At 50.1% G+C, this 25,137-nt stretch overlaps 1 protein-coding gene across 1 annotated transcript in view; it reads left to right on the top strand.

Moving 5' to 3' along the window:
* PLCG2 (phospholipase C gamma 2) overlaps positions 1–25,137 on the top strand; it is a 146,280-nt gene that overhangs the window by 41,546 nt on the left and 79,597 nt on the right. Inside the window, exons 3-5 of the mRNA XM_004280106.4 lie at positions 19,512–19,655; positions 21,876–21,969; positions 22,783–22,830. Coding sequence (XP_004280154.1) covers positions 19,512–19,655; positions 21,876–21,969; positions 22,783–22,830 — 286 coding nt within the window. The remainder of the gene's footprint in view (positions 1–19,511; positions 19,656–21,875; positions 21,970–22,782; positions 22,831–25,137) is intronic.

Genomic DNA, 25,137 nt, shown 5'->3' with positions numbered 1-25,137 from the left:
ATAACCATTTCGTGATGAAGATGTGTACCCTTCTCTCTCTCTCTCTCTTCTTCTTTTTTTTTTTTTGGCCGCATTGGGTCTTCGTTGCTGTGCACGGGCTTTCTCTAGTTGTGGTGAGCGGAGGCTACTCTTCGTTGCAGTGCGCAGGCTTCTCATTGCAGTGGCTTCTCTTGTTGCGGAGCACGGGCTTCAGTAGTTGTGGCGTGTGGGCTCAGTAGTTGTGGCGTGTGGGCTCAGTAGTTGTGGCTTGCGGGCTCTAGAGCGCAGGCTCAGTAGTTGTGGCACACGGGCTCAGTTGCTGCGCAGCATGTAGGATCTTCCTGGACCAGGGATCAAACCCGTGTCCCCTGCATTGGCAGGTGGATTCTTAACCACTGTGCCAGTGGGGAAGTCCCTACCCTTCTCTTTTATGTCTTATACTTTTCATACACTGGGGTAGCTGGAATAACAGATATGCATGACAGTTGGTTTGTGTCTTTTATTTATTTATTTTCTTTTAAAAAAATTTCTTTCTTTTATTTACTTTTGGCTGTGTTGGTTCTTTGCTGCACGTGGGCTTTCTCTAGTTGCGTCGAGCGGGGGCTACTCTTCGTCCTGGTGTGCGGCCTTCTCATGGCGGTGGCTTCTCTTGTTGCAGAGCATGGGCTCTAGGACCGTGGGTTTCAGTAGTTGTGGCACGTGGGCTCAGTAGTTGTGGATCACGGGCTGTAGAGCATAGGCTCAGTAGTTGTGGTGCACGGGCTTAGTTGCTCTGCGGCATGTGGGATCTCCCCGGACCAGGGCTCAAACCCGTGTCCCCTGCATTGGCAGGCTGATTAACCACTGTGCCACCAGGGAAGCCCCGGTTTGTGTCTTTTAAATAAAAAGTCATTACCATTTGTATAAAATTTCAAACTTTTGCAACCTTTTCTGTGCTTAGCATTTCTTGAAACTAAGCTTTTAATTTCGGAATAATTTGGATATACAGAGGAGTTGCAGAGATGCAGAGTTCCCATGTGCCTTTCTCCTACGCTCCCATCTTACGTTACGTGATGAATTTGCCCAGACCAGGAAATTAACATCAGTGCATGGCTCTTAACTAAATCTCAGACTTCATTTGGATTTTACCAGCTTTTCCACAGATGTTCTTTTTGTGTTCCAGGATCCGTCCAGAGCAGCACGTTGCACTGGGTTGTTTTGATTTATCCACGTTACTATGTGTAGGTCTGTCTTTTTTAATTGGTGGAGAGGGGTCCGTGGATGAGGAGAGCCAGTTTGCTCAACTCCTCCAGTGATGGATGCGCACGTTGATCCTCTTTTCCTTCTGCAGGTGTGAGCTGCCCCACAGTCAGCCTGGGTGGGTGTTTCTCATGGGTGGATGGACTCTGAGAGGTGGAATCGCCTGGGGAAGGAGTGTGCGTTTCCAGTGGCTTTGGTGATTGCCACGTCACTGTCCAGGGGCCTTGTTCTGCCTGTTGGCTGAGTCCCCCCTTGGCCAGGTACTGAATGCTGCAGATGCAGAAGTGAGAGGGGGACAGTTAGCCATTTAGTAGGTCTCAAAAACTCATGGCCAGAAGCCTCCTTGTTAGCAGTGCAGGGACTTCAAGAAGACCTACTGCTGTGTAACAAAGAATTGGACCGGTCTTTGTCCCTGGTTCCTGGGAAGGAGAATCGAAATCTTTGGAATTTCCCAAGTAAAATAAGTGTCCTTATTATGTAGAGCCGTTTGGATCACACCTGAGTTTATACTAATGAGATGAGATGACTCAGGATGGGGCTGGTCAACAAAAAGCCAGACTTGTGATGAGAGGGTTGGGATGTTAAAACAGCCTGACCTCCAGTGAGAGAAGAGAGGAAGGGGGGTTGGAGATTGTGTTCAATCATGAGGTCTACGTTCAATCAATTATGTCCATGTAATGAAACCCCAGTTTGAAAAACTCCGGACACCAAAGCTTGTTGGTACTTCCTGGTTGGTGAACATGCCGAGGTGCCAGGAGAGTGCTGAGCCCTGATTCCCCAAAGGGAAGGGATGGAAGCTCTGTGTTTAGGACCCTCATAAACCTTGCTGTACCTCTCTCTTCCTCTGGCTGTTCCTGAGTTCTGTCTTTTATAGTGAAACTGTAATCATAAGTATATAAAAAAAACATGGCGTGACCACCCACCAGGGGCCACAGCACACTCCAGAGGACCCCAGAGGGAGCCGGCGAGTTACAGTGGGTGACGGTGGACAGGGATGAGAAAGGTGCGGGGATGGGGCTCCAGGCAGGTGCAAAGGCCGTACAGGTGTGTGCGCCAGGCAGGAGGAATGACTGAAGGTACACATGTGGAGCTGGTGTGATCAGAGTGTACAGATGGGAGAGGTGAGATGGGCAGGCACTGGGGGGCATGGAGGCTCCAGGGAGCACATGCCGTGTGTCCGGGCAGCGCCCTTCTGTTCCTCACATCCAGGAGCTGAGCAGAATGCAGGACACACACGCACATTTCCCTCTTGGGAACACAGCATTGCACATTTCCCCTCGGGGCCTTTGTACTTGCTGTGTGCTCTTCTTGGAATATTCTTCCCCAGACATCTACATGGATCTGCCCTTGCTTCCTTCAAGCCTCAGTTTAGAGAGCACCTCCTCCGAGGCGGCCTCCCGCATCCCACCTGCTACCCAAGCTTCTCCCGTACCCCGTCACCCTCCAGGCCTCACTCTACTTTGTTTTGTTCTTTTTTCGGCTGCACCACACAGCCTGTAGGATCCTAGTTCCCCAACCAGGGATCAGACCCTCGCCCCCTGCACTGGAAGCGTGGAGTCTTAACCACTGCACCGCCAGAGAAGTCCCTGCTTTGGTTTAATTCTTAGAGCACTTACCACCACCAGATATAATACATATTGATTTACCTGTCTGCCTCCTTAGAATAGAATTCCTTGAGGGCAGGGATTTGGTCTGCTTGGTATCCACAGCCCCTGCCACTGGGCCAGGCCCGTGGACCCTCAGCGCCTCTGCCAGCTGGATGAGTGGTTGGGCATTACCCTCATCGTGATGACCTGTGGGTGACAGCAGCGAGCATTTAGCACCAGATCGTGTCCTGCGCACCTCTTTGATGTGAGCTGTCGACTCCTTAAATCCCCGCATCACCTCCATGAGCCTGACCCTACTTAATGTGTCTCTCTTTTGCAGGGGGAATGGGAGCTGGCAGGGTTGTGGGTGGAGTGACCGTGGGGCTGGGACTTGACCCTCTGATGCCCCGAGCTCCAGTTGGGAGCACAGCCTGGCTCCCTGGCAAATACTGGGAAAGAGGAGGCACGCTGTGGGTTTCCGCCCCAGGCTGTGGAGTTAGACAATCGTTCATGCCCCCGCGCTGGACTCGTATCCTTGTGCAGGGAGGTCTCGGGGTGGACCTGCCTGGACTGGAGTGCTTGGGGGACCCTCTTGCCCCAGTCCTGCCCTCTCTTAAAGGGAAGGAAGGCTCTCACCTTCTAGCTCGTTGTAACAGGAACTGCCACCCCCTACCCCGCAATCTTGGTTTGCAAAACTCTGAGCCTCGTGGGGAAATGAAGGGCTGGCTCGCTAACCACAGTGAAAACTCATTTGCAAAGGCAAAGCAGGGGCCACAGGGCCCTTCTCTGCCCCCAGCAGAAGGGACCGACATCTGCAGGCTGCTGTCTTGCTGGAACTGGTCATGCCCCGCCGTTGGGCTTGGGAGCCTGGAGCCAGTTACCAGCTGCCGGCTTTCTAGTCTTCCAGCCTCAGTCTTCCCCTCTGTTAAATGGGAGTAATCATCATAATATTGTGGTGCTCTGATGCTCAGACGAGGAAATGCACGCAGTGCCTGACGCACTGTGGATACCGGGAGGCCATTAGCATCATTTCCATGGTGGCGATAGATGGTCGGCATCCTTCTCCCGGCCTCCGCTCCACATAGCAGCTGCTTTTTAGGAATAACCCTCAGGTTAAGCAGCAAGGAGATAAAGGCATATTTCCTGATGCATTCTTTCCTTTTCCTTTTCGAGCAGAATTTGCCATTTTAGTTAACCTTCTGTGAGCAGTCTGATACTGAGCTGACTGAGGGCATCGTGAGGGCCAGAGCCCATTCCTGCAAAGCTGAAGAATGAGGCAGAGGCCGGCCCTCCTGCCTTGCGTCTGGCGGGGGAGACCGCGGTGCCCAGTTAGCTGTAGGGGAGCATGATGGGAGCCGGCACAGGCAGTTGTTAGGCTCCCAGAGGTCCAGGCGTCCGCGCCTGTAACTGTTTGAAGGCTTCTAGCGTGCCATGCTTGCCCGGGGCCCGGGGCCGGGGCCGGCACCGGCGCCAAGGTTGTAGCGCTAAAGCAGAGGAACGAGTAATTACCGTAAGTGTGATGAGGACCCGGAAAGGGGAAGTTGAGAAGAGGAAGGAAAGCCCTCCCAGAAAGGGGGCATTTGAGCTGGGCCTTGAGCTGAGATGAATGCTCTTTCCTGCTTCTGGGCTTCCGGAGAGTCTGCTCCTTCCCTGCCTGGAAGGCACTGTGTTGGGGGTTTAAGGACCCCACGAAGGCCCACGGACCCCAGGATGAAATCCCCCTTTAAAGGATGAGGGCTTTACTTCTCTGGAGGGCTTTCTAGGCCGGGAGGGCCGGGTGGGAATGACCAGTGTGTCGTGTGTTCACCGCAGGACTCTGGGGATGGCTTCTGGAAGAGCAGGGCCTTCTTTTGCGGTCTGTCCTCATCCCTCAGAGCCCTTTCCCTTGATCATGGCCCTGTCAGTCACGCCGAGGGTCCTGAGCCGTTTTTCTGGCCAGCACGGCCCAGTGCCTGCAGGAGAAGCCGGAGGGTGAAAAGGTATCTCTGCCTGTCTCATCCAGGGATTGACTTTGGCAGTGGGAGCCCCGAATACACTTGGCATCTCCCTCCGCCCCCGGAGGCTTGGCTTCAAAGAGAGGAGCTACGTTTAGCCAGTATCTGTCCTGTTCACGCAAGGGTTTTCGGAGAGGCCCTGGGGGGCGCAGCCCGCTCGGAAGTAGAAGTGGGGAGGGGAGAGAGCCAGCCTCCCCAGTTTGGCGGGGCTCTCTCTCTATACCACCACCAACCACATCGCCACCCTGCTGCCTTTGGCATCGAGGCCCAGCCAGGTGGCCCTGAGGGAATGACTTCACCTTCCTGAGCTGAGCCTGGAAAATGGGGGTTTGTTCCCAAGGTTGGCAGAGGATTAAGGAGATGGTGAGGTCAGCTCTGGCACCTAATAAATATTTTGTAAGAAGGGTCTGGTCTGTTTTCCCTCCAACTCAGGTGTTTCTACCCTGGGCTTGACCTTGGCTGGGCTCCGTTTTCTGCTGGCGGAATTGGTTGTTGAGTCCGCCTGGGTGGGTGCTGGAGTGTGCCGGCTCTGGAGCTGGAGCAGCAGGGCTCGCACCCGGGTCACCCAGCCTGCCAGAGCCTGTTTACTCCTCTGCAAAGTGGGGGTGCTGACAACGGTGACCGCTCACCCCTTAGGGCTGCAGGAGGCACCGCTGAGGTAATGGACACTGAGTATTACACTTGGCTGGCGGTCGGTAAACTGTGAACTGTCAGAGTTGCTGCTGTCTGTGTAGGGCTTTCGGAGCCGGGACCCTTGCAAGGATGCTCCTGAGAGGAAGAATCTAGCAGGACCCAGTTGGCCCAGGGTGAGGTCTGAGCAGCGGGGAGGTCTTTCTTCCCTGTATAGTGATTAAGAGCACAGGCTGGGAACCAGACTGCTGGGGTTCAAGTCCTGGCTCCACCAGTGTGGCCTCAGTCTCAGTGTCCCCATCTCTGGGACGCAGATGACGATCTCGGCTCACATCAGAATCCCTGATATGTTGCCTGGCTGTACTAGATGTTTCTGTGAATGTGGCTTCCCTGCCCTTTTGCTCCTCTTTGGTTTCCTCTGAAGCCAAGAGGTTCCTGGTAGAAAGACGAGGACCAGCGTTTTCCATGGGAAGATTCAACATCAGTCAACCTCGAGAATTTTCTCTACACAAACCTGGTCAAAGTTGAGATAATTGTCTGTATTCTCAGAACCTTTCTTTTCCTGTGAAAAAATAACAAGAAAAGAACCATCAGACTCAAAGAATGAGTGTGTGTTTATGTGTAGTGCTGCTGGTTGGACTGAGGTCAGGCAGGGGGAAGATGGGACGAGAGGCTGTTCTCTTGTTACAAGGGGAACCCACGCTGTCCTTCTGCAGGTGCTGAGAACTCAGGCTCCTTGCGGACGTACATAGAAATTGTGTTTTTGGCTGCCGTCCTTGGCCTTTGCAGAATGAGTGGGGCCCCAAGCTAGGCCCCGCCGTGGGTCCCCTGCAGGCCACTTCCTCTGGGTTTCAGTGACTGACTTATCGGCCAGCCCCATGCGCATCTGTTTCTGGTCCGGCTAGAAATAGTATGGATTCCTGGTGGAGGGAGGAGCATAGGGCTGGCTCCTAGAATGGAGAATCAGCCTGTGGGGAGGCGTAAGGGATGCTGTCCCCAGTGTCCCCCAGGGGAGACCATGCTCGGGGCCCTGGCAAAGCACGATTTCCAGGCAGGGCCTCTGGAACGTGAGCCAGTGGTGGGAGCATCCTTCCCTTCAAAGTTCCTTTCTGGTCTTTCTGGTCATGTCAGGGAGAATATCTGTTTGCTACTAGCATGGTTGGTTTCTTTCTTTCTTGATATTCTGTATATCTTTTTTTTGTAAATTTATTTATTTTTTATTCATTTATTTTTGGCTGCGTTGGGTCTTCGTTGCTGTGCACCGGCTTTCTCTAGTTGCGGCGAGCGGGCTTCTCACTGCGGTGGCTTCTCTTGTTGGGCAGCACGGGCTCTAGGCGCGCGGGCTTCAGTAGTTGCAGGACGCCGGCCCAGTAGTTGTAGCTAACAGGCTCTAGAGCGCAGGCTCAGCAGTTGTGGCGCACGGGCTTAGTTGCTCCGCGGCATGTGGCATCTTCCCGGACCAGGGCTCGAACCCGTGTCCCCTGCATTGGCAGGCGGATTCTTAACCACTGAGCCACCAGGGAAGCCCCATACTCTGTATTTTTAATTGAAAATTTCATTGAGATAATTGAAGATTCTTTTGAGATAAATGAAGATTCATTTTCCAGGTGGACTGTGCTGTTTCCCCCAGTGGTAACATCTTGCAGAACTGTAGTGTGACATCACAGCCAGGACGCTGGCACTGATTCAGTCCACTACCCGACTTACTCAGATTTCCCCAGTTGTCCTTATACTCTGTGTGTATCTGTTTGTTTTGTACGATTTTATCCCATGGGTAGGTCCCCGTATCCCCCGCCACAGTCAAGATATTGGAAGTTCCATCACCACCGAAATCCCTCTTAATAACCACACCCACCTGCATTTCTAAAATTTTAACACGTCTCATTTTGAAAGGGATTTTTCTTTAATAAGATATAACAAACCTATGGTAAAAGGCAAGCGAGGTGAGCCTGAGCTCAAATTGACACATGTCCAGCTCTGTGGCCACTGTCCGCACGAGGCAACCACCGCTTTGCTTCTGTGTCCTTCTGTGAGTCTTACTATGGTGAACTCGGCCTCACGCCCTCTAACACACCTGCTTTTGTCCTCTTACAACACAGAAGCACATGAGGGTTTCCTTTTGGCATCAGCTGGTTTTAGGCAGAATTTAACATTGTCCTGTTTCCACTGACTGCGTTATTTTACAATTCCTGTAATGTATGGTGGGCGGGACTGGTTTTCTTTTTACCGTAAGGCATAAACCCATTTTTTTTTTAAAAATAAATCTATTTATTTATTTTTGGCTGTGTTGGGTCTTCGTTTCTGTTCGAGAGCTTTCTCCAGTTGAGGCGAGCGGGGGCCACTCTTCATCGCGGTGCGCGGGCCTCTCACTGTCGCGGCCTCTCCCGTTGCGGAGCACAGGCTCCAGACGCGCAGGCTCAGTAGTTGTGGCTCACGGGCTTAGTTGCTCCGCGGCATGTGGGATCTTCCCGGACCGAGGCACGAACCCTTGTCCCCTGCATCGGCAGGCGGACTCTCAACCACTGCGCCACCAGGGAAGCCCCATAAACCCATTTTTAAAATACATCTGTTCAAGTGAAAAAGGTGAGTTGATTTAAAGATAAATATTAGACAAACAGTGCCAGCACCATGCAGGTACGGCTCACTTGACAAAGTTGATAATCAAATGACTGACATTTGAGAAAGTGTCAGAAGCACATATGACTCCAAAAAACCCCAAACCAAAAACTGGTTGATCCAGTGGGGGAAGTATCTATATATAGCCTTTGTACAACGAAGGCCTTCTGTGTAATTTTGATTCACAATACTGGTCTAAGGCAAAGCAAATTAAAATTTTAATAGGCTGGGCGTAAGGGAGTGGGTCCTTCCTTTAATGCCTTAATGATGTTTGAAATATCTGCACAATACCTGTTTTATATACCTAATACGTATTTTAAAATGGACTCTTTTTAACTTAAATTTGTAGAGAAGGAACTTTGATCTCACAGTTTAGAGGCTGCTAGATCTGTATTTTCCCAATTCCTATTAAAATACGTCACAATTAAGACATAAAAAAAAGGTAGCTACTGTTATTAAAGTCCTCTCCCATATCACACGCATGGGATGATTCTCATTTCATTTCCAGCAGGAGGGAGGAAACATGAAGTTTAAGTGACACTGAAACAATGCATATTTAAAGAATTATATTTGATGGTTATTTAGTGCTTGGGGTTTCAGCTGACCAGTTCATAAGACTCCTCTTTCTCTCATGTTCTCTTGAGTTTGGAAACAAGAACTGAAACACAGGTAACTCATAACTGGCTATGAGAAGGTTTGCTCTGTGTTTGAGCTGCCTTAAGAGTCTGGTTTAGAATTGACCTCTGGCCCCTGACCTGCTCACTCTGTCACTGGCACTGTTGGATGTCCACTCCATGTGGCAGGGAGTAGGGCAGGGCGTGTGGTTCTTGGGGGATGGATTGGACCAGAGCTGGACCAGGAGGCTGAGCTGGGCAAGCCCGGTTCCTTCTTCCAGACTCTGCTGTCCGAGAGCATTCCCTGCTCCCATGGGGAGAGGGAGTCCCCGGAGGGAAGAGGAGGCCAGCCAGTTTCTCCAGGATCACTGAAAACTCTTAAACACCCATAAAACAGTCCTTCAGACATTTCTGCCTGGATACAGAGCATTCCAGGAACAGCTAAATAATTACTGGCGTGTTGTGATTCTGGAAAAGTCTCTATGTGGAAGCATGAGGTGGCATATTCTCCTCTGGCTGTCAGCACAGTCTCATCCATTGTTTCTTACATTTTCAACAAGGAAGATGAGAACGGCCCCCCTCACTTCCCAGCTCTAGGCTTTAAAATAATTTTTAATGTTTTACCAAGTTCTTTTAGGTATGTCTACCTGTGGGAGGGATATTATTTCCCCATGTTACCTATAAGAAGGCAGAGGCTAGGCTAGAATAAAGAAACCTGTCCCAAGCTGCATAGCCGGGACAAGTAGAGTGGAACTTTAAGCACGTGTCTTCTAGATTCTTTTAAATTTGGGCCCTTTCTCCTCTCCCACGTTGAACCTCTTGTAACTGTGTTCTGTGGTGCATCTCAGTTTTTTTTTATCTGACTTCAAGGTCAGATGCTGCTGTGTATGTGAAATAACCCCACACCCTTGGTTTTGTAAAGCAGGGTCCTTCACTGAGACAGAGCAACACTGAGACAAAGTGAAACCACCAGCAGTGGTGAAGGTGTTATTGAAAGATACTATGAAAGAACATTCATCCCAAGAGCTCAACTAACCCTGACTGTGAGACCTCCTGGGGGCCACTGCAGTTTTTATTTAATGTAATTTCATCTTGTTTGCAGAGCAGCTCAGTGAAGGAGCTACTGTACCACTGTGAGTGCAGATGAGGAAATTGCAGAGAGAAGGGAGGTGACTTGCCCAACCTCCCAGGCGTCTTTGGGGAGCAGAGCTGGGATTTGAACCTGGGTCTCTGGAGCCCGGGACTCCTTCCAGGGCTTTCTGCTCCCCCTTCACCAGGATAACTCTAGCCTTCAGAACTCAGCCAAGATGCATGTCCCCGAGAAGCCTTTCTTCTCCTTGCTGGGAAGAAGCCCCCGTGTAGACTTGATTTTGCTCCCTTGAGGTGTTTTGCATGGTGGTGGGTTTACGTGCTTGTGTGCAGGTTCGGACAGGGTCTGTCCTCCCAGGCTCTGAGCTTCTGGGGACGGGGACCGTGCCTGTCGGCTTCATCCTTGGCACTCAGCGAGATGGTCACTACCTACCTGGTTGGTTGAATGACTGAAAGATGGAAAAAGGAGGGTGGTGGGTATGTGCAGGAAGGTCCCCGAACCTTCTCTGTCTCTTCCCCTTGGGTACATCTGGAGCTTCCTTGAAGATACTTTGTTAAGCTTGTTGGGGGCGGTGCCATTTGAGATCGAGTGAGGAAATTGGGGAATAGGTCACGTGAGGATAGGAGGATGTTCCAGGCGTGCGGCGGGTCAGCAAGACGCGGCCCAGAATCAAGAGTGGGAGGAGGAAGGAAACAGGAGTCGAAGAACAGGGGCATGGGGACAACCGACAGAGGGGGCAGAGAACCCCAAGTGTGCCTCTGTAGGTGATGGGTGGGGAGGGGTGGCCGGACCTGGGGAAGACCCGAGGTGATGCCGGGAAGCAGGGGGAGGTTTCAGAGACAAGGCTTTGCTTCTGTGGCTGTGTTATCTCACTTCTTCAAGCAGGAAGCACGGCTGCAGAGCCCGACGGCACGAGCACACTCGGCCCGAGCTCTGGCCACCAGAGCCGACTTGGAAAGTAAAGTCGGTCCTCTTACCGACTCTGTGCCCCTTGGCCAGAATTTCAACCAGTGCAGATCAAGCTCCCGTTGCCACCGTTTGCGCATCCCCCTTCCCACCAGTAATCCCTATGGTCAGCAGATTGGTGGGAATCTCTTTTTTTAACGTTTTCTCATGCTTTTACACACATACGAGCACATGTACAAATACAGGCATCCCTCCTTAGCTGAGCCTAATGCATTCCTGAAAACACAGTAGAGAGCATCTTTCTTTGGATAGCAGTGTATTATGTCATATTACATGGATACAAGTGGTGGCACATTACCAACAGCTCGAAAAAACCCAACCGGTTTCCCCAGTATTGCTTGACACCCTTAATCACCTAGAAACCAGCCCATCAAATATTTCTGTAAGCATACGAAGCATTGACAGCAACAAATACCTAATGATTTGATGCTTTCATGAACTTATTACTCATACATATGATACTACACGGTATTGGTTCTGAATTTTGATTTTTTTCTGTCCTGTAACTACTTTGTAACTTGATAGAAATGACAATGAGATCTGTTAAAAATACTAAAGAGGTCACCTAAATTGGACTGTGGCTTGCCGGAAGTAGACACTAAGACTGAATAGGGTGGGCAGGACACGAGGTTTGCTGCGTGACGATTTTCAGTGTTAGAGCACTGGACATGTTCCTCTCTAATGCAGACAGATACACAGCAGTATTTCCACAGGTGCCTGCACCTGACCTTCCTGTAGCAGGTGTGTGATCTCTGTGGTGCATTTTAGGTAAAAAATGTTTGCGAGTTACAGTAAATATTAATATAGTGAGAATTTGAACAGCAACGGGCACCTGTATACAAGATGTGCACGCACACGTTTGTACATACATGTGGACCCACACACGCACAGATGTAGGCACGTAAATCTGGTGTCCTGTTTATGTAAGCTGTCGTGGAGCTTTTCTACATCACTACGTAAGAATCTGCCTCTTCAGTTTCCACAACAGATAAGTTGAGAGATGGTGTTTTTCCTTAGGCCTTATACGAGTTCAGCTGTATTCCATTGCGTTAATAATTTAAAAAATAGTAGCTGACAGGCACTTAGAAGTTACTACATCTTCATTAGTTAAAATTACCAGACACTATTTTAATTCCCACGCACGCGTGCGTGCACGCGCACCTACGGACACACTTTCATTTAATCCTCAGAGAACACCGCGTGGGGAGACCATTATCTCTCCTATTGCTCACATGAGGAAATGGAGGCAGGAAGAGGTGAAGTTACTGCCTGAAACCACCTGCTGGATTTGAACCCAGGTGGACTGGTTCCAGAGTCTATCTGCTCCTCACCAGCCATGGGCTTGTCACGACCTGGGGGACCCCTGGAAAGCTGTGGATTTGCATCCCCGGCACTAGGGTTTTATTCCCAGCGGCAGGTCCGAAAGGTGGTTTGGGATTAACCCGGCTGGGTGCAGCTGGCCTTACGCTTCTTGCTGCTCCGCACCCCTGGTGTGGTGGGACCACCCTTCAGCAAGGAAGGTGCCCCCGTGTGATGCAAGATCAAGTACTGGGCATGCCAACAAAAATGCCCAAAGGGCCCTTGCGGACTCTGCCAGTTGTCAAATAGAAAACCACTTCCACTGGCCAGGGATTTCCTTCCTGACTTCCCGGGGCCCCTGGTAATCAAGGGGGTGGCCAGAGAGTGAGCACCTCTGTGTCTCTGGAGGTGGCCCCTGCTTGCCCAGAAGGCCTGGGAAGTAGTGGTGACAGCTTTGAAGGGCTCGGTGGTAGCTCATGCACAGCAAGTGACTGGCCACCTACACACGAGCACCATCGCTGGCCTGGATTGGTCAGCCGCGTGGCATGAAGGGGGCACGTCACCGTTACACCTGCAGCCCTGAGGGTATAGTCGATAGAGGACCAATTTCCACTCCTACCAGAAACCTGAGATAACTGAAAACGGGTGTTCAAAAAGAAACCTGTATGTTCAGACAGAAACCTGTCTGCAGATGTTCATAGCTGTACTATTTACAATAACGAAAAGGTGGAAACAACCCAAATGTCCATCAGTGGGTAAATGGATAGACCAAATCCATACAGTGGAATATTATTCATTCATAAAAATGAAGTACTGACACGTGCTACAACACGGAGGAACCTCAGAGATCTTCTGCCAAGTGAATTTAAAAGCGAGACACAAAAGACCACGTATCGTATGCCTCTCTCTATATGAAACATCCAGAACAGGCAAGTCTCTATAGACTGAAAGTAGATGAGTGTTGTCCGGGGGCTGGTGTGGGCTGAGTGGGAAATGTGGAGGCTGAAGGGTATGGGTTTCTTTTTTGGGGGATGAAAATGTTCTAACATCGATGCTGGTGGTGGTTGCACAAGTCTGTGAATATACTAAAAGTCATTGAATTGTATACTTCATGTGGATGACCTGTATGGCATGTGAACTATATCTTAAAAAAGCTGTCACATTAAAAAGAGAGAGTGAGCGCGGGGGTGCACTGATACCTGTAATTCCAGAACCACCTGCTGATCCAGGATACCTCTGGGGCTACAGAATGTACAGGGGCAGTAACATCTCGTCCCGTCTCCATGTAGGATCTCTCCTGGGGGAGCCCAGAGACGCTGTTCCCGCAACAGCTGGGACTTGTCCACATCTGCCACTGTTCTGCCTGAACTAGAGAGACATTGCAGCTTTGACCCCTCAAACATCTGATCGCCGGGTTCCATGGGGGTAGCATAGAAACTACCAGTTCGATAACCTGATATAGCAGAGGATGCCGAGGCCTAACCCTGCTGCCATATTAGTCACTGCTGCACATTAAAGGCCCGTTGCCGTGAATGCTGCAACTCTTTGCCTGAGGCCTGGGGAGTTAAGGGCCCCTAAAAGCAGCCCTCAACCAATAGCAGTTGGAGGTTGGGGGATAACACCCCAGCTCCCTCCCTCTCTCGGTGGGGCAAACTCTAAGGGGCTCCCAGATCCCCATGCAGCTCCCTGTGCCCCTGGGGTACCAGGATGATGACATAGCAGCCTCCTTATCAGCGCCTTCCCTTCTCTGTCTCACTTCCCTGCTCCTCTGCTGGTGTTTCCTGGAATCAGCTCCTGGATAAACTGCATGTGCTCAGATCCTTGTCTCAGGGTCCGCTTCTGGGGGAGGCCAAGCCGAGACACCCAGGAAACCCAATCCTGTGTCCCACGGCAGTCTGAATTTCTGCTCTGACCCAGGCTCTGACGTAGCTGGGTGTGAGGCTCCGGTCGTGAACAGGGCGGACACGACCCTTGTCCTCCTGGGGCTTAGAGGAGAGAGCAGACAGGCAGCCAACAAAGACATCTATGAATGCGGGTGGTGCTGGTGAGGAACTCTTTGGCACAGATGTAAAAATGACGGGCTGGATCAGTGCAGGGAGGGGGAGAAGGAAGGCGGTGTTGAGAAGTCACTGAAATGAGAGCCGACATAGCCAGGAGGCCCATGTACGGTGAGACTTGCTGACTGGAGCGCGGTGGGAAGAGGGCTGCGTGTCCTAACGTGGCTTCTCAGCGTCACCTGCTTGACCGTGAGAAGCAACGTAAAGGTTCAAATTCTGGCTCTTCCACTTGCTGGCTGGTGACCCTGGCCGAGGTACTTCACCTCTGCATGCCTGTTTCCTCATCTGTATAATGGGGACAGTCATGAGAGAGCAAGAGGACAGCCTCGCTGTTTCCAGGAGACTCACTTTCCTGGTGTGATGCAGGCTCCAGCGCCTCCTGTGACCACCTGAAGCCCGTTCCCTGCTGGGACCACAGCCTGGCTTTATTCTCCTGCCTCATCTATTTCTGCAGTCCTTTGTCCTTTGAGCACCCTCCCGCCACCCCACCGCCCAATAAAAACCTAAAAAAGAATCCTTGCCTCAGGCTTGGCTCCCAGGGAACCGACCTGTGACGTGTGCAGAGCATTAGCACTGTGCCTGGCATATAGGAAGTGCTCTGTAAGAGCGGTACATGATTATTATTATTGCCTTTATTTCTAGTCTCATGGATGAAGCTAGTGTGTCTGTAAGACCTTTGGAGGTCAGGAGTGTGTACATCCAGGAGAGTGTCTGGCTGACAAAGTATGCTGAATAAATACTCTGCGTTTATGGATAGAAGGACTCAATATGTCAGTTCTTTGCAACTTGGTGTAGAGTCAACACAATCGCAATCAATATCCCAGCAAGTTATTCTGTAGATATTGACAATCTGACCCTAAAGTTTCTACGGAGACGCAAAACACCGAGAATTGCCAGTGCAGTATTGAAGGAGAACCAAGTCAGAGGTGTCTGCTGCCCCACTCTGAGGCTTACTAGAAAGCCATAGTTATCAAGACAGTGAGGCGTTGGGGAAATAATAGACAAGTAGATCATGGAACAGAATAGAGAGAACGGAAATAGACCCACACACATCATCAACTGATCTTTGACAGTGGGACAAAGGCAATCCAATGGAGACAGCATAGTCTTATCAGTAGCATGATGAATAGGCCAGTACTTATCCCGGGACAGGAAAGGGGGAAGTGCACAGGATGACATCATGGAGGCAGCCAGTCGTGGCTGGCGAGGGTGGATGCCTGCGGCCCTTTCCTGGGACAGGGCTGGCGTCCAAAGGGTCCTTGCTTGCACTGAAGTGAAGGGCAGTGTAGGGCTGGTCAGGGCTGCTTGCATCATCAGAGTGGCTGTTTATATTTTAGTCTTTTCCCGTCTTTTCCCATGTTTCTTTCTCTCTGACTTTGTACGTTGCATGGTTGTGTCTCCCTCCCTCCCTCATCTGGATGGCTTGTCTTCTGTTCATATCTGGTTGTCTCTGACCCTCTTTTACCCTGTCTGGTTGTTTCCATTTGTGTGTGTTCGTATCTGTGTGTGTCTGTCTCCCTCTGCCTCCCCCTCTGTCCCCTCTCCAGTTCTGTCCCCGTCTGTGTCTCCATCTCTCTCTGTCCACTTCCTCTTTCAACAGCTGTTTATTGGGCCCCACTGTGTACCAGTTGCTCTGCTAGGGGTGGAGATACAGTGGTGAGGAAAGATGCACCGTCTAGGGAAGGAGCCATGAATCCACGGTTCACACCACTAAGCACTTGGCATCTTCAGTGCTGTGGGGAAGGGGGGCTTGGTGTGTGTAGTAGCAGTAGTTGGAGGGTATTCTGTGCGTCTGACGGTGATTGAGCTGAAACTGGAAGGGAGAATGTGGAGCTAACTAGGCTAAAAGCGTCCCCAGCAGAGCCAGCGGTGGTGTCCTGTGGGGGAGTGAATGCAAGCTGCTGGCCAGTGTGGCTGGAGCACAGCAGTGAGGATGCACAGTTGATCCAGATGGCGTCGGCAGGGTCATCACGTGGCCTTGGTTCTTAGTCCTAATAGTACTGGGATGCCATCAGCAAGCTTGAAGCCCAGGGGTGGCTGGAGCATGTCTGCATTTCATAGAAAAGACTATGGGGGTAGCTCCTGGCTACTTCAGTAGCGCAAGCGAGAGGTGGCAGTGGCTTGGATTATGGTGTTGGCCCTGGGAATGGGTAGAAGATAGATTCAAGAGTGATATAGAAGGAATTGATAAGACTTGGTGATTGCCTGAAGACAGTGTTACATTATCTGAAATTTTTTTCTTTAGTTATGAACGCATCAAATTTTTATTATAATTTTGCTGTAAGGAAAAAAGCTCACAGTTGGCCAATTCAGAAATTCCCTCTTAGAGATATTTTATGGGGAAAGAGAATGGTTAGATAATCATTGTTAGACCAGCTAGGAAAAAAAAGAGTATTGCTTAAGGTCACTAGACTCTTAACTGGCAGTCAGCTGGGTTGGGTAAGTAACTGATTTCTGAGAACAGACATTAATACCTCAGATGTTCTCAGATAACTGCTGAAGCAGGTAAATCAGCAGTGCTGATTTAACCCCCCAGAAGGTTGTGAATCTGAGCGTGCACAAAGACTCTGTGTTTTGTTGTTAGTTTTTGAGGAATGAAGGACCCCCTTGACCCCACCCCCACCCCATAATAGGACCACCCATAATTAAGTGGGTTTAAAAAGATTTTTTTTAAATTTATTTTTGGGCTGTGTTGGGTCTTTGTTTCTGTGCGCGGACTTTCTCTAGTTGCGGCGAGTGGGGGCTGCTCTTCGTTGCGGTGCGCAGGATTCCCATTACGGTGGCTTCTTTTGTTGTGGAGCACGGGCTCTAGGCGTGCAGGCTTCAGTAGTCGTGGCACGTGGGCTCAGTAGTTGTGGCTTGCGGGCTCTAGAGCGCAGGCTCAGTAGTTGTGGCACATGGGTTTAGTTGCTCCGTGACATGTGGGATCTTCCCGGACCAGGGCTCGAACCCGTGTCCCCTGCATTGGCAGGCGGATTCTTAACCACTGCACCAGGGAAGTCCCTTGATAAGTGTTTTAAAAGACATTTTAGTTTGAAATAATTTTAGACTCATGATGACATTACAAAAATAATACAGAGTTTCTGTGTACCATTCATCCAATTTCCCCCTGTGATAACATCTTTCATAACCATAGTTGTCAAGCCCAGGAAATGGACACTGGTATAATGTTATTAAATTACAGACCTTAATTAGTTTTTTTAAATTTATTTTTTATTCAATAATAGTTGAATTACAGTATTGTGTTCATTACTGCTGAACAGCAAAATGACTCAGTTATACATATGTATACATTCTTTTTCATATTCTTTTCCATTGTGGTTTATCACAGGATACTGAATATAGTTCCCTGTGCTATACAGTAGAACATTGTTGTTTATCCATTCTACATATACCAGTTTGTATCTGCTAATCCCCAACTCCCCGTCCAACCCTTTTCCACCCACCTCCCCCTTGGCAACCACCAGTCTATCCTCTATGTCCCTGATTCTGTTTCTTTTTTGTAGATAGTTTCATTTGTGTCATAGTTTAGATTCCACATATAAGTGATATCATGTGGTATTTGTCTTTCTCTTTCTGACTTATTTCTCCAAGTGTGATCATCTCTAGTTGCATCCATGTTGCTGCATATGGCGTTATTTTGTTCTTTTTTATGGCTGAGTAGTCAGACCTTAATTAGTTTTCACCATTTTTTATGTGGACTCAACTTTTGTTTGTTTTTGTTTTGGTGTATAGTTTCAAGGAATTTTATCACATGTTTAGACTTGTGTAGCTACCACCACACACAGGGTACAGAGCAAATGCTGTTTATTTAAAGTCTTTTCACTTCACTTCATGATTCTTGTCCCCCAAACTGTTTTCAGTCTAGCTAGATCCATGGTAAGAAAGTGAAAAGCCTTCGGTTTGGGCTTCCCTGGTGGCGCAGCGGTTAAGAATCCGCCTGCCAATGCAGGGGACACGGGTTTGAGCCCTGGTCCGGGTAGATCCCACGTGCCGTGGAGCAACTAAGCCCGTGCGGCACAACTACTGAGCCTGCGTCTAGAGCCCGTGAGCCACAACTACTGAGCTCACGTGCCTAGAGCCCGTGCTCTGCAACAAGATGCCACTGCAATGAGAAGCCTGTGCACCGCAACAAAGAGTAGCCCCCGCTTGCCGCAACTAGAGAAAGGCCGTGTGCAGCAACAAGACCCAACGCAGCCAAAAATAAATTAAAAAAAAAAAAAGGCTTTGGTTCATTCCATCCCCTCCTCCCCTAATTTAATACTCTGTCTCCTCCTCCTACTGTTATGTGTGAGTGGCCGTGAACCTTTCCTGCCAGTTCAATTCTGACTCTAAAATGCCTGTGTTCACTTGGGTCTATTTGCTTCCTTGATCTCAGGTCAAAGCTGAGGTCTCCTTCCCTACTCTCTCATTTCCAGGAATACCTCTTTCCTGTATCTCTGTGCAGTGTAAGAACAAAGATGTATGTCCCAGGATTCTTATGGTTACATGTGACAGAAACTCATTTCCCACTAACCAAAGCAAAAAAGAGAATTTATTGGGTCACCCAGGTAGCATGCTCCAGGGCAGAAGTGGCTTCAAGCCCAAATGGACCCAGGGGCTCAGTAGTGCATCAGGGATGAATCTTTGCTTTCTGTATGGCAGGCCACATGGCCTGCTACCCCCAGCCTGGCGGCAGCAGCAGGAGAAATTTGATGAATAGCTTTGGCCACATAAGTCCCAGGAGGATGCTGATGGGGGCAGCTTAGGCCGTGTGCTCATCCCTGAGCCCATCACCGTGCCAGGGGTGGGACATCGTGGTAATTCCTGGGACCTTGGCCCCTCCTTTGGCTTGTTGTGGTGAAAGGAGCCGGGGTGTGGATCATCTTCACCTCAAGCACGTGAAATGGGTTCATCCCAGGAAAAGGTGCTTTTTTGACAGAAGAAAGGGAGGAAAGGATGGATGGACTTGCCACTCTGTGACACTCCTTAGTTCACGGGACATCCTATGGCAGGAAGGGGGGGTCTCCCTTGAATCAGGTGGCCATCCTGTGAGGGGAGGGGGTCATTCTTGGGCCAAATGGCCACCCTGTATGTGGGGGTCACCCTTAGATGAGATGGCCATCCCATGGAGGGAGGGGTCACCCTTGGGTCAGGTGCCACCCTGGCCAGGTAGGTTTTGGCTAGGCGTGAGTTGGCATCACATGGCAGCAGGGGTTCTAGGGAGGATGGGTTTCCTCCTTTTCTGTCATCTATTGCTGTACAGCAAGTCTCCCGGTACTTAGTGGCTCAGAACAACAAGCATTTCATTTTTTGCACATCATCCTGCAAGCTGGCCCAGCTTGTCTTCACTCTGGGGAGTGAAGAGCTGGGCTCTGTGTGTCTGGGGTGCAGGCACATGGCTGCAGCCTCAGATGGAGTGAACTCCAGCTTCTGATTGGCTGATGTTAATTTTCCTTCAGTGGATATCATGGAAATAAAGGAAATCCGCCCAGGGAAGAACTCCAAGGATTTTGAGCGTGCGAAAGCAGTCCGCCAGAAGGAAGAGTGCTGCTTCACCATCTTGTACGGCACCCAGTTCGTTCTCAACACGCTCAGCTTAGCAGGTGGGTGCATGGCATATGCTTTTCTCCCTCCCTGGGTCTTTGTTTCCTTCCTAGAAGGTTCACTAGCAGGATGCTCACACCTGCCCAACCGCTAATGCGTGTTTAGGGCGTCATGGTTTTGAATCCTAACCCTGTCCCTTTCTAGCTGTGTGACTTTGGGTAAGCGACTCAGCCTCTCTGAGCTGCAGTTCGCTCAGCTGTGAAACGGGGAGCCCAATAATGCCGACTCCACTGGCACGTGGAAAGGATTACGTTAAGGGCCTACCTGGCTCGTGCAGAAAGCTGAAGGCAGGTACATTTTTCGTCCAGCAGAGTCTGGCCTGCACCATTTATTCAGCTTAACTGATCCGAAGGAACTATCCTGAAATCTTCCACCTCACACATGTAAACATGCGTACATACACTTAACAGTAAACGCATACATGCACACACACACGTGCACACACGGAGACACACGTATCTGGAAGTGAGATTTCAGGCCATCCCTATGAGTCCACCAGAAAGTCCAAGAGGCCTCTGAGCAGCTAGGAGAAGGGCTGTGAAAAAGCTCAGGCACTTTGCTCAGGGGCAGAAGCCTGTAGCTGCCTTCAGGTCTAATCCCAGAATGTATTGATTTAGAACCTGACGTACAATCATGACTGACGAGAGAGAAAGTAAGTAGCATTAAAAGTAGACCAAAGTGGGGGGAAACCGTGAAAGCTGAGTAGCGTTAGAGACTTTGAATTTAGGGTCAGGTAGGGACTTCCCTGGCGGTCCAGTGGTTAGGACTCCGAGCTTCCACTGCAGGGGGCCTGAGTTTGATCCCTGGTGGGGAAACTAAGATTCTGTAAGCCATGCAGCACGGCCAAGAGAAAAAAAAAGTGAAAAGACAACCCACAATATAGAGAAAAAGAATTGCAATTCGTATGCCTGATACAAAACATATCTAGAATATTTAAGAACTATTACAACTCAGTTATAAAAGACATATAATTTAGGGTCAGATAGGTCTCATTGGTTTGAGTTCTCATTCATGCTTGCATCAGGCATCTTTTGAACATATGCCCTGTGCCAGGTTGTACTACGTGTCATTGGGGCTGTAAAGAAGAATAAGACCCAGTTGCTGCCTTTAAGGAGCTCACAGTCTCCTTGGGGAGACAGATGTGTGGACAGGAACTTAGAGTACTCTGTGATAAGAGCAGTAGTCCAAACATAAGCGTGCTGCAGGAGTACACAGTGCCTCATTCCCTGGAAGGCTTTGCAGGGGAGGTGACTTTTCAACTGGGTTTTAAGGCATCAGTAGGAGTTGGGGTTAAAGAGGGAGGATGGTCCAGGGAGAGGACATTGCATGTGCCAGGGCTTGGAGGAGGGAAATTAGCAAGCTGGATGTAGGAAGTGTTGGGTGGCCGTCTGATTGATGGTGTGTAGCAGGAGGCAGAGATGGGGCAGGAGAGAGGGGCCCGTGACTGTGTCCCTGAGCTCTGTCCACGTAGCCCCCCTGCAGGCTGAAGCCTGGGTGCTCTTCTTGGTAGGGAGGCCCTGAAAGCCCAAGCAGGACGTGGAGCCCAGGGTGATGTCTGGATCCCAGCTTCTTATTTACTGGCTCTGGGACAGGTCCCGTCACTCTTCTGAGCTGTAGTTTTCTCCTCGTCCACACGGGAAGAGTGAGAGCAGAAACCTCAGCATGCTCTATCTAGACTAGCAAACTCCCTAGTTTGGAGATGTTTAATAACTGGACTAGTTGTTTGCATTGCCATCTCCACTTTACTGATTAGGAAATGAGGCACAGAGAGGTTAAGTAACCAACTGAACATCACACAGCCCTGAAGCGGTACACTGGGACTTGGCAATGATGCCAGGCTCTTAACTGGTACTTGTTGCCGCTTCCCTTACAGGCATCAGCATCACCTACTTTCCACCCCTCTCTCTGGCCTTGAAGGGAAACAGGGGAGATGCTCAGGGCTGCTCGGGATTGTGGTACAAGTTATCCCAGGTCCTGCCTCTTGTTTGTTAGCATAGGGCTAAAACTTTTAAAAAGTCACCGGCTTGTCACCCCTGCTGTAGGAGGCTCGCCATGGGCATATGGCCTCATCTGAGACAAAAAGTAGGTCCTAGGAACCAGCACAGGCTCCTCCTAGCCACGTGGTCTGTGTGGGGCTGGGAAGGTGGGGCGGGGGTCCCTAAGCAGCAGTCTGTCTTCCCAGGGAGTAACAGAGCATTTCTGTCCCCTCACCTCTGCAGCCGACTCTAAAGAAGATGCAACTAAGTGGCTCTCTGGCTTGAAGATCTTGCACCAGGAAGTGATGAGCGCATCCACCCCCACCATCATTGAGAGGTGATGGTTTGGGCCTGTTTATCTCTGTGTTCCTTCACTCAGGCATTTATTCTGCTCCCTTTAGCCAATATGGTGAAAGAAAGAAAAAGGGAATATTGCGTCTTGGAGGCTCATTGAGTGTCCTGTATGCAGTAGGTGCCCGTTAGTGGCTGTGGACTCTCCAGCATCTCACAGAAAAGCCTGTCTCAGTGCTGGGCCTTGGTCTTCGCCTGCTGGAGTGAGGAGGGCCCTGGGGCTGAGACAGAAGCTCGTACTGATGTTGGGTTGGAGGGGAGGGCCCGAGGCTTGTTTCTTAAAGGATTTAGGAAGAGGGATTAAGCTGACTGATCAAAGGACCCCAGGCTTGAGGTCCAGGATTTTCCACCTGCCACTCCCTTTGGGTGGGATTGGTGTGTGAATTACTGTCCCTCCAGCAAACCAAAGCCCTCTGATTTACACCGTTTTCCTTACCAGCTTTTTGGGGATTAACTCATAGAATCAGAGGGAATTGTCAGTTTAAAGATTGCCAACCTCTGTCAAAGATTAAAGATTGCCAACCTCTGCCAACCTCTGCCAACCTCTGGGCCCCTTGGCCCAGCTGGAGCATTTCAACCACAAGGAGAAACTGCTTCTTCCCAAGTCGCCTGAGTTAGAAAGTTGGAAAACCTTCCTTTTCGTTTCCAGTTTCCTTTGTCCCATCCTGTAGAACTCACTTCGACTTGTGCTGTTTCCTAACTTTCTCTCTTTGTCTCAACTCTCTTCAACTCTCTTCCCTATAGAACTCGCTTCGACTCGTGCTGTTTCCTAACTTTCTCTCTTTGTCTCTCTTCCCAGTTGGTTGAGAAAGCAGATTTATTCTGTGGATCAGACCAGAAGAAACAGGTAAGATTCGCTCACATATTTGTAGTTTTCTCCCGATCGTTTTGGACTCGGATGTTCATTCTTTCTTTAAACATTCTGAGGGGGTTGGAGCAAGTTCTCTGCCGTGGAAAGCTCCTCATGAAGTTAGATTTGACTTACAAGGTACCGGACGCAGTGCTAGGTGGCGGGGGTCACGGTGACAGACTCTCCACCCGTGCAGGACCTCACTGCGGTGGAAAATTCCGGTCCACCTGCAGAGGTGGCTTCTCTTTTGTGGAGCACTTGCAGCACGTCCTTTAGGCCTTCACATGTGAGTCCCTTCTGTGTCCCGGGGAGAAACAGGGTCACCATGGTGCCTGCCCTTCCTCTGTGCTGGGGGATTGACCATCAAGAGGTAAACCCAGTTCAGTAGCGATGGTCGTAAGGGCTGGGTGGACGTGAGTGGGGCGATGTGATAACACGTAATTCAGTGTCCTTGACCGGTTCACTGAACAGCGCGTCTTGGAGTGGTTCCCTGTCGGAACACACAACGCTCCATGCCAGACATTTTTGTATCCAATGCGGTTTGTCCTTGGATGGATGCAGTGTAATTCTCTAATTGATGAGAAATCATTTCCTTCTTGATGGACATGAAGTTGTTCCTGATCCTTTATTATCATACCGTGAAAGCCTTCACATCTCCCTTTTTGTAAACTTAGGTGATGAGGGTATGAGCAGGATAAATTCCCAGAAGAGGAATTCCAGCGGCCAGGTGTCCTCGGGTCTGAGATTTTTGAGAGAGGTGGTAGCGATTTCTGTTTCTACCAACAGCGCAAGAAAGTACTTGTTTCACTGTGTCTCCAGAGTTTGACCTTTATTAATCTGTGGGTAAAAGGCAGCAGTGGATTTTGGCTTAAATTTGCGTTTCCTTGTTTATGGGCGAGGTTGAACATCCTCTCCATTTTTTTTCGGTTATGATCCAGTTCTTGTTAATAATGTAATGACCAAAAAACCACCATTTATTGAGCACCCAGCATGCCAGGCACTGTACTGAGCACTTGACAATCAATTGTATCATTTTAGCCTCACATCAGACCTCTCTGAAAGTTTTTAAATGTTTTTCCTTCCTTCCATTCTCCATTAAGATGTGACAGCATCACGTCAGTGAGGCAACAAGTAACCTCTACAACTCACCTCTCTTGTTCCCGAAAGTCTTTCCATCCCTGAGGCATCCTAGTGTCAGGCTAGTGTCATCCATCACTTGTTGATTTCAGAGCCTCTGCGGTCTCTTGTACATGTGCCCCACGGGATGCTTTGCAGATGGTAACCAGGAAGCGATGAAAAGTTTAGTGACGTTGTTAGGTCAGCCAGCAGCTCAGTCCGTGTCTCTGTCCATCTTCCTTTCCCTCCCTCCTCCTCTCAGCCAGCGTTCTGTGGTCCCACACCTGGGCCTGGCCCGTGTTACGGAGGGTGGATCAAACGAGCTCCCCGCGCTGGGGGATTTTATATACACTGGCCTCTTTCAGTCTCGGAGGTGGAGCCTCCCATGACTGTTTCCCTTCTCTGTGGCTTTGAGGTGATTCACAGCTGAGGTTGGCACAGAGCTGAGAGAGGGAGCCCTCCTGGGCCCTCTCTCCACATGGTGGGGTATGGCGTTGTTGATCTGGTTCCACAGTCTGCTTCTCCAACTTCTGTTGTCAAGAAGTGGGAGCCTCCCTCCAGCTCTCTCGCTCAGAATGGATTCTTGCAAGTCCTTTACAGAGAAGTCCTTTCCAGAACCTTCAGCAGACAGCAAGTCTGTCTCTGGCCATGATTCCTTGTTCCCTGCTTGCCGTTCCCGCTCCCCGACCTCCCTTCCGCTTGGCGGAGCCCTGCTGCTCTGTCAACACGTGGAAAATCCCACCTTTCCTGTGGTTCTGGGAGGCCCAGAGGGAGTTTTTCAAAAGGAACTTGACCAAGGTGCCAATGAAAGGGCAACTGACTTCTGCCAGTCTCCCTCCTTTCCTGTCTCGCACAGTGGTCCCGTTTCCTGGAAGAAAACAAAGGAGCTGCAGCATGAAGGAAAGAGCCTGGGGATGGGAGGCAGACTGTGGGCTGGCCCAGCTCGGGCAGTGTCCAATCCCGGGTTTTTGTTGGCCTGAGCATGTTTCCCTTTTCAGCCTCTCGAGAGGCAACATGGCAGCAGCTGGCGTTTGTGAGGCGTTTGTTGTAACACCCGCCGTTCTGAGCACTCTCCTTACTTAGGGAATTGGGGAAAGCTTATGGAAAGAAGGCTCTCAGACTGGCGAGCTGGGCACCCTCTGGTCCATTTTATGAGGATACTGAGGCCAGGAGAGGTTAGATCACTTG

The sequence above is a fragment of the Orcinus orca genome, chromosome 20 (assembly GCF_937001465.1).
Source record: "Orcinus orca chromosome 20, mOrcOrc1.1, whole genome shotgun sequence".
Classification (NCBI taxonomy): Eukaryota; Metazoa; Chordata; class Mammalia; order Artiodactyla; family Delphinidae; genus Orcinus; species Orcinus orca.
The sequence above is the reverse complement of the archived record's forward strand: the minus strand, read 5'-3'. Positions and strand labels throughout refer to the sequence as shown.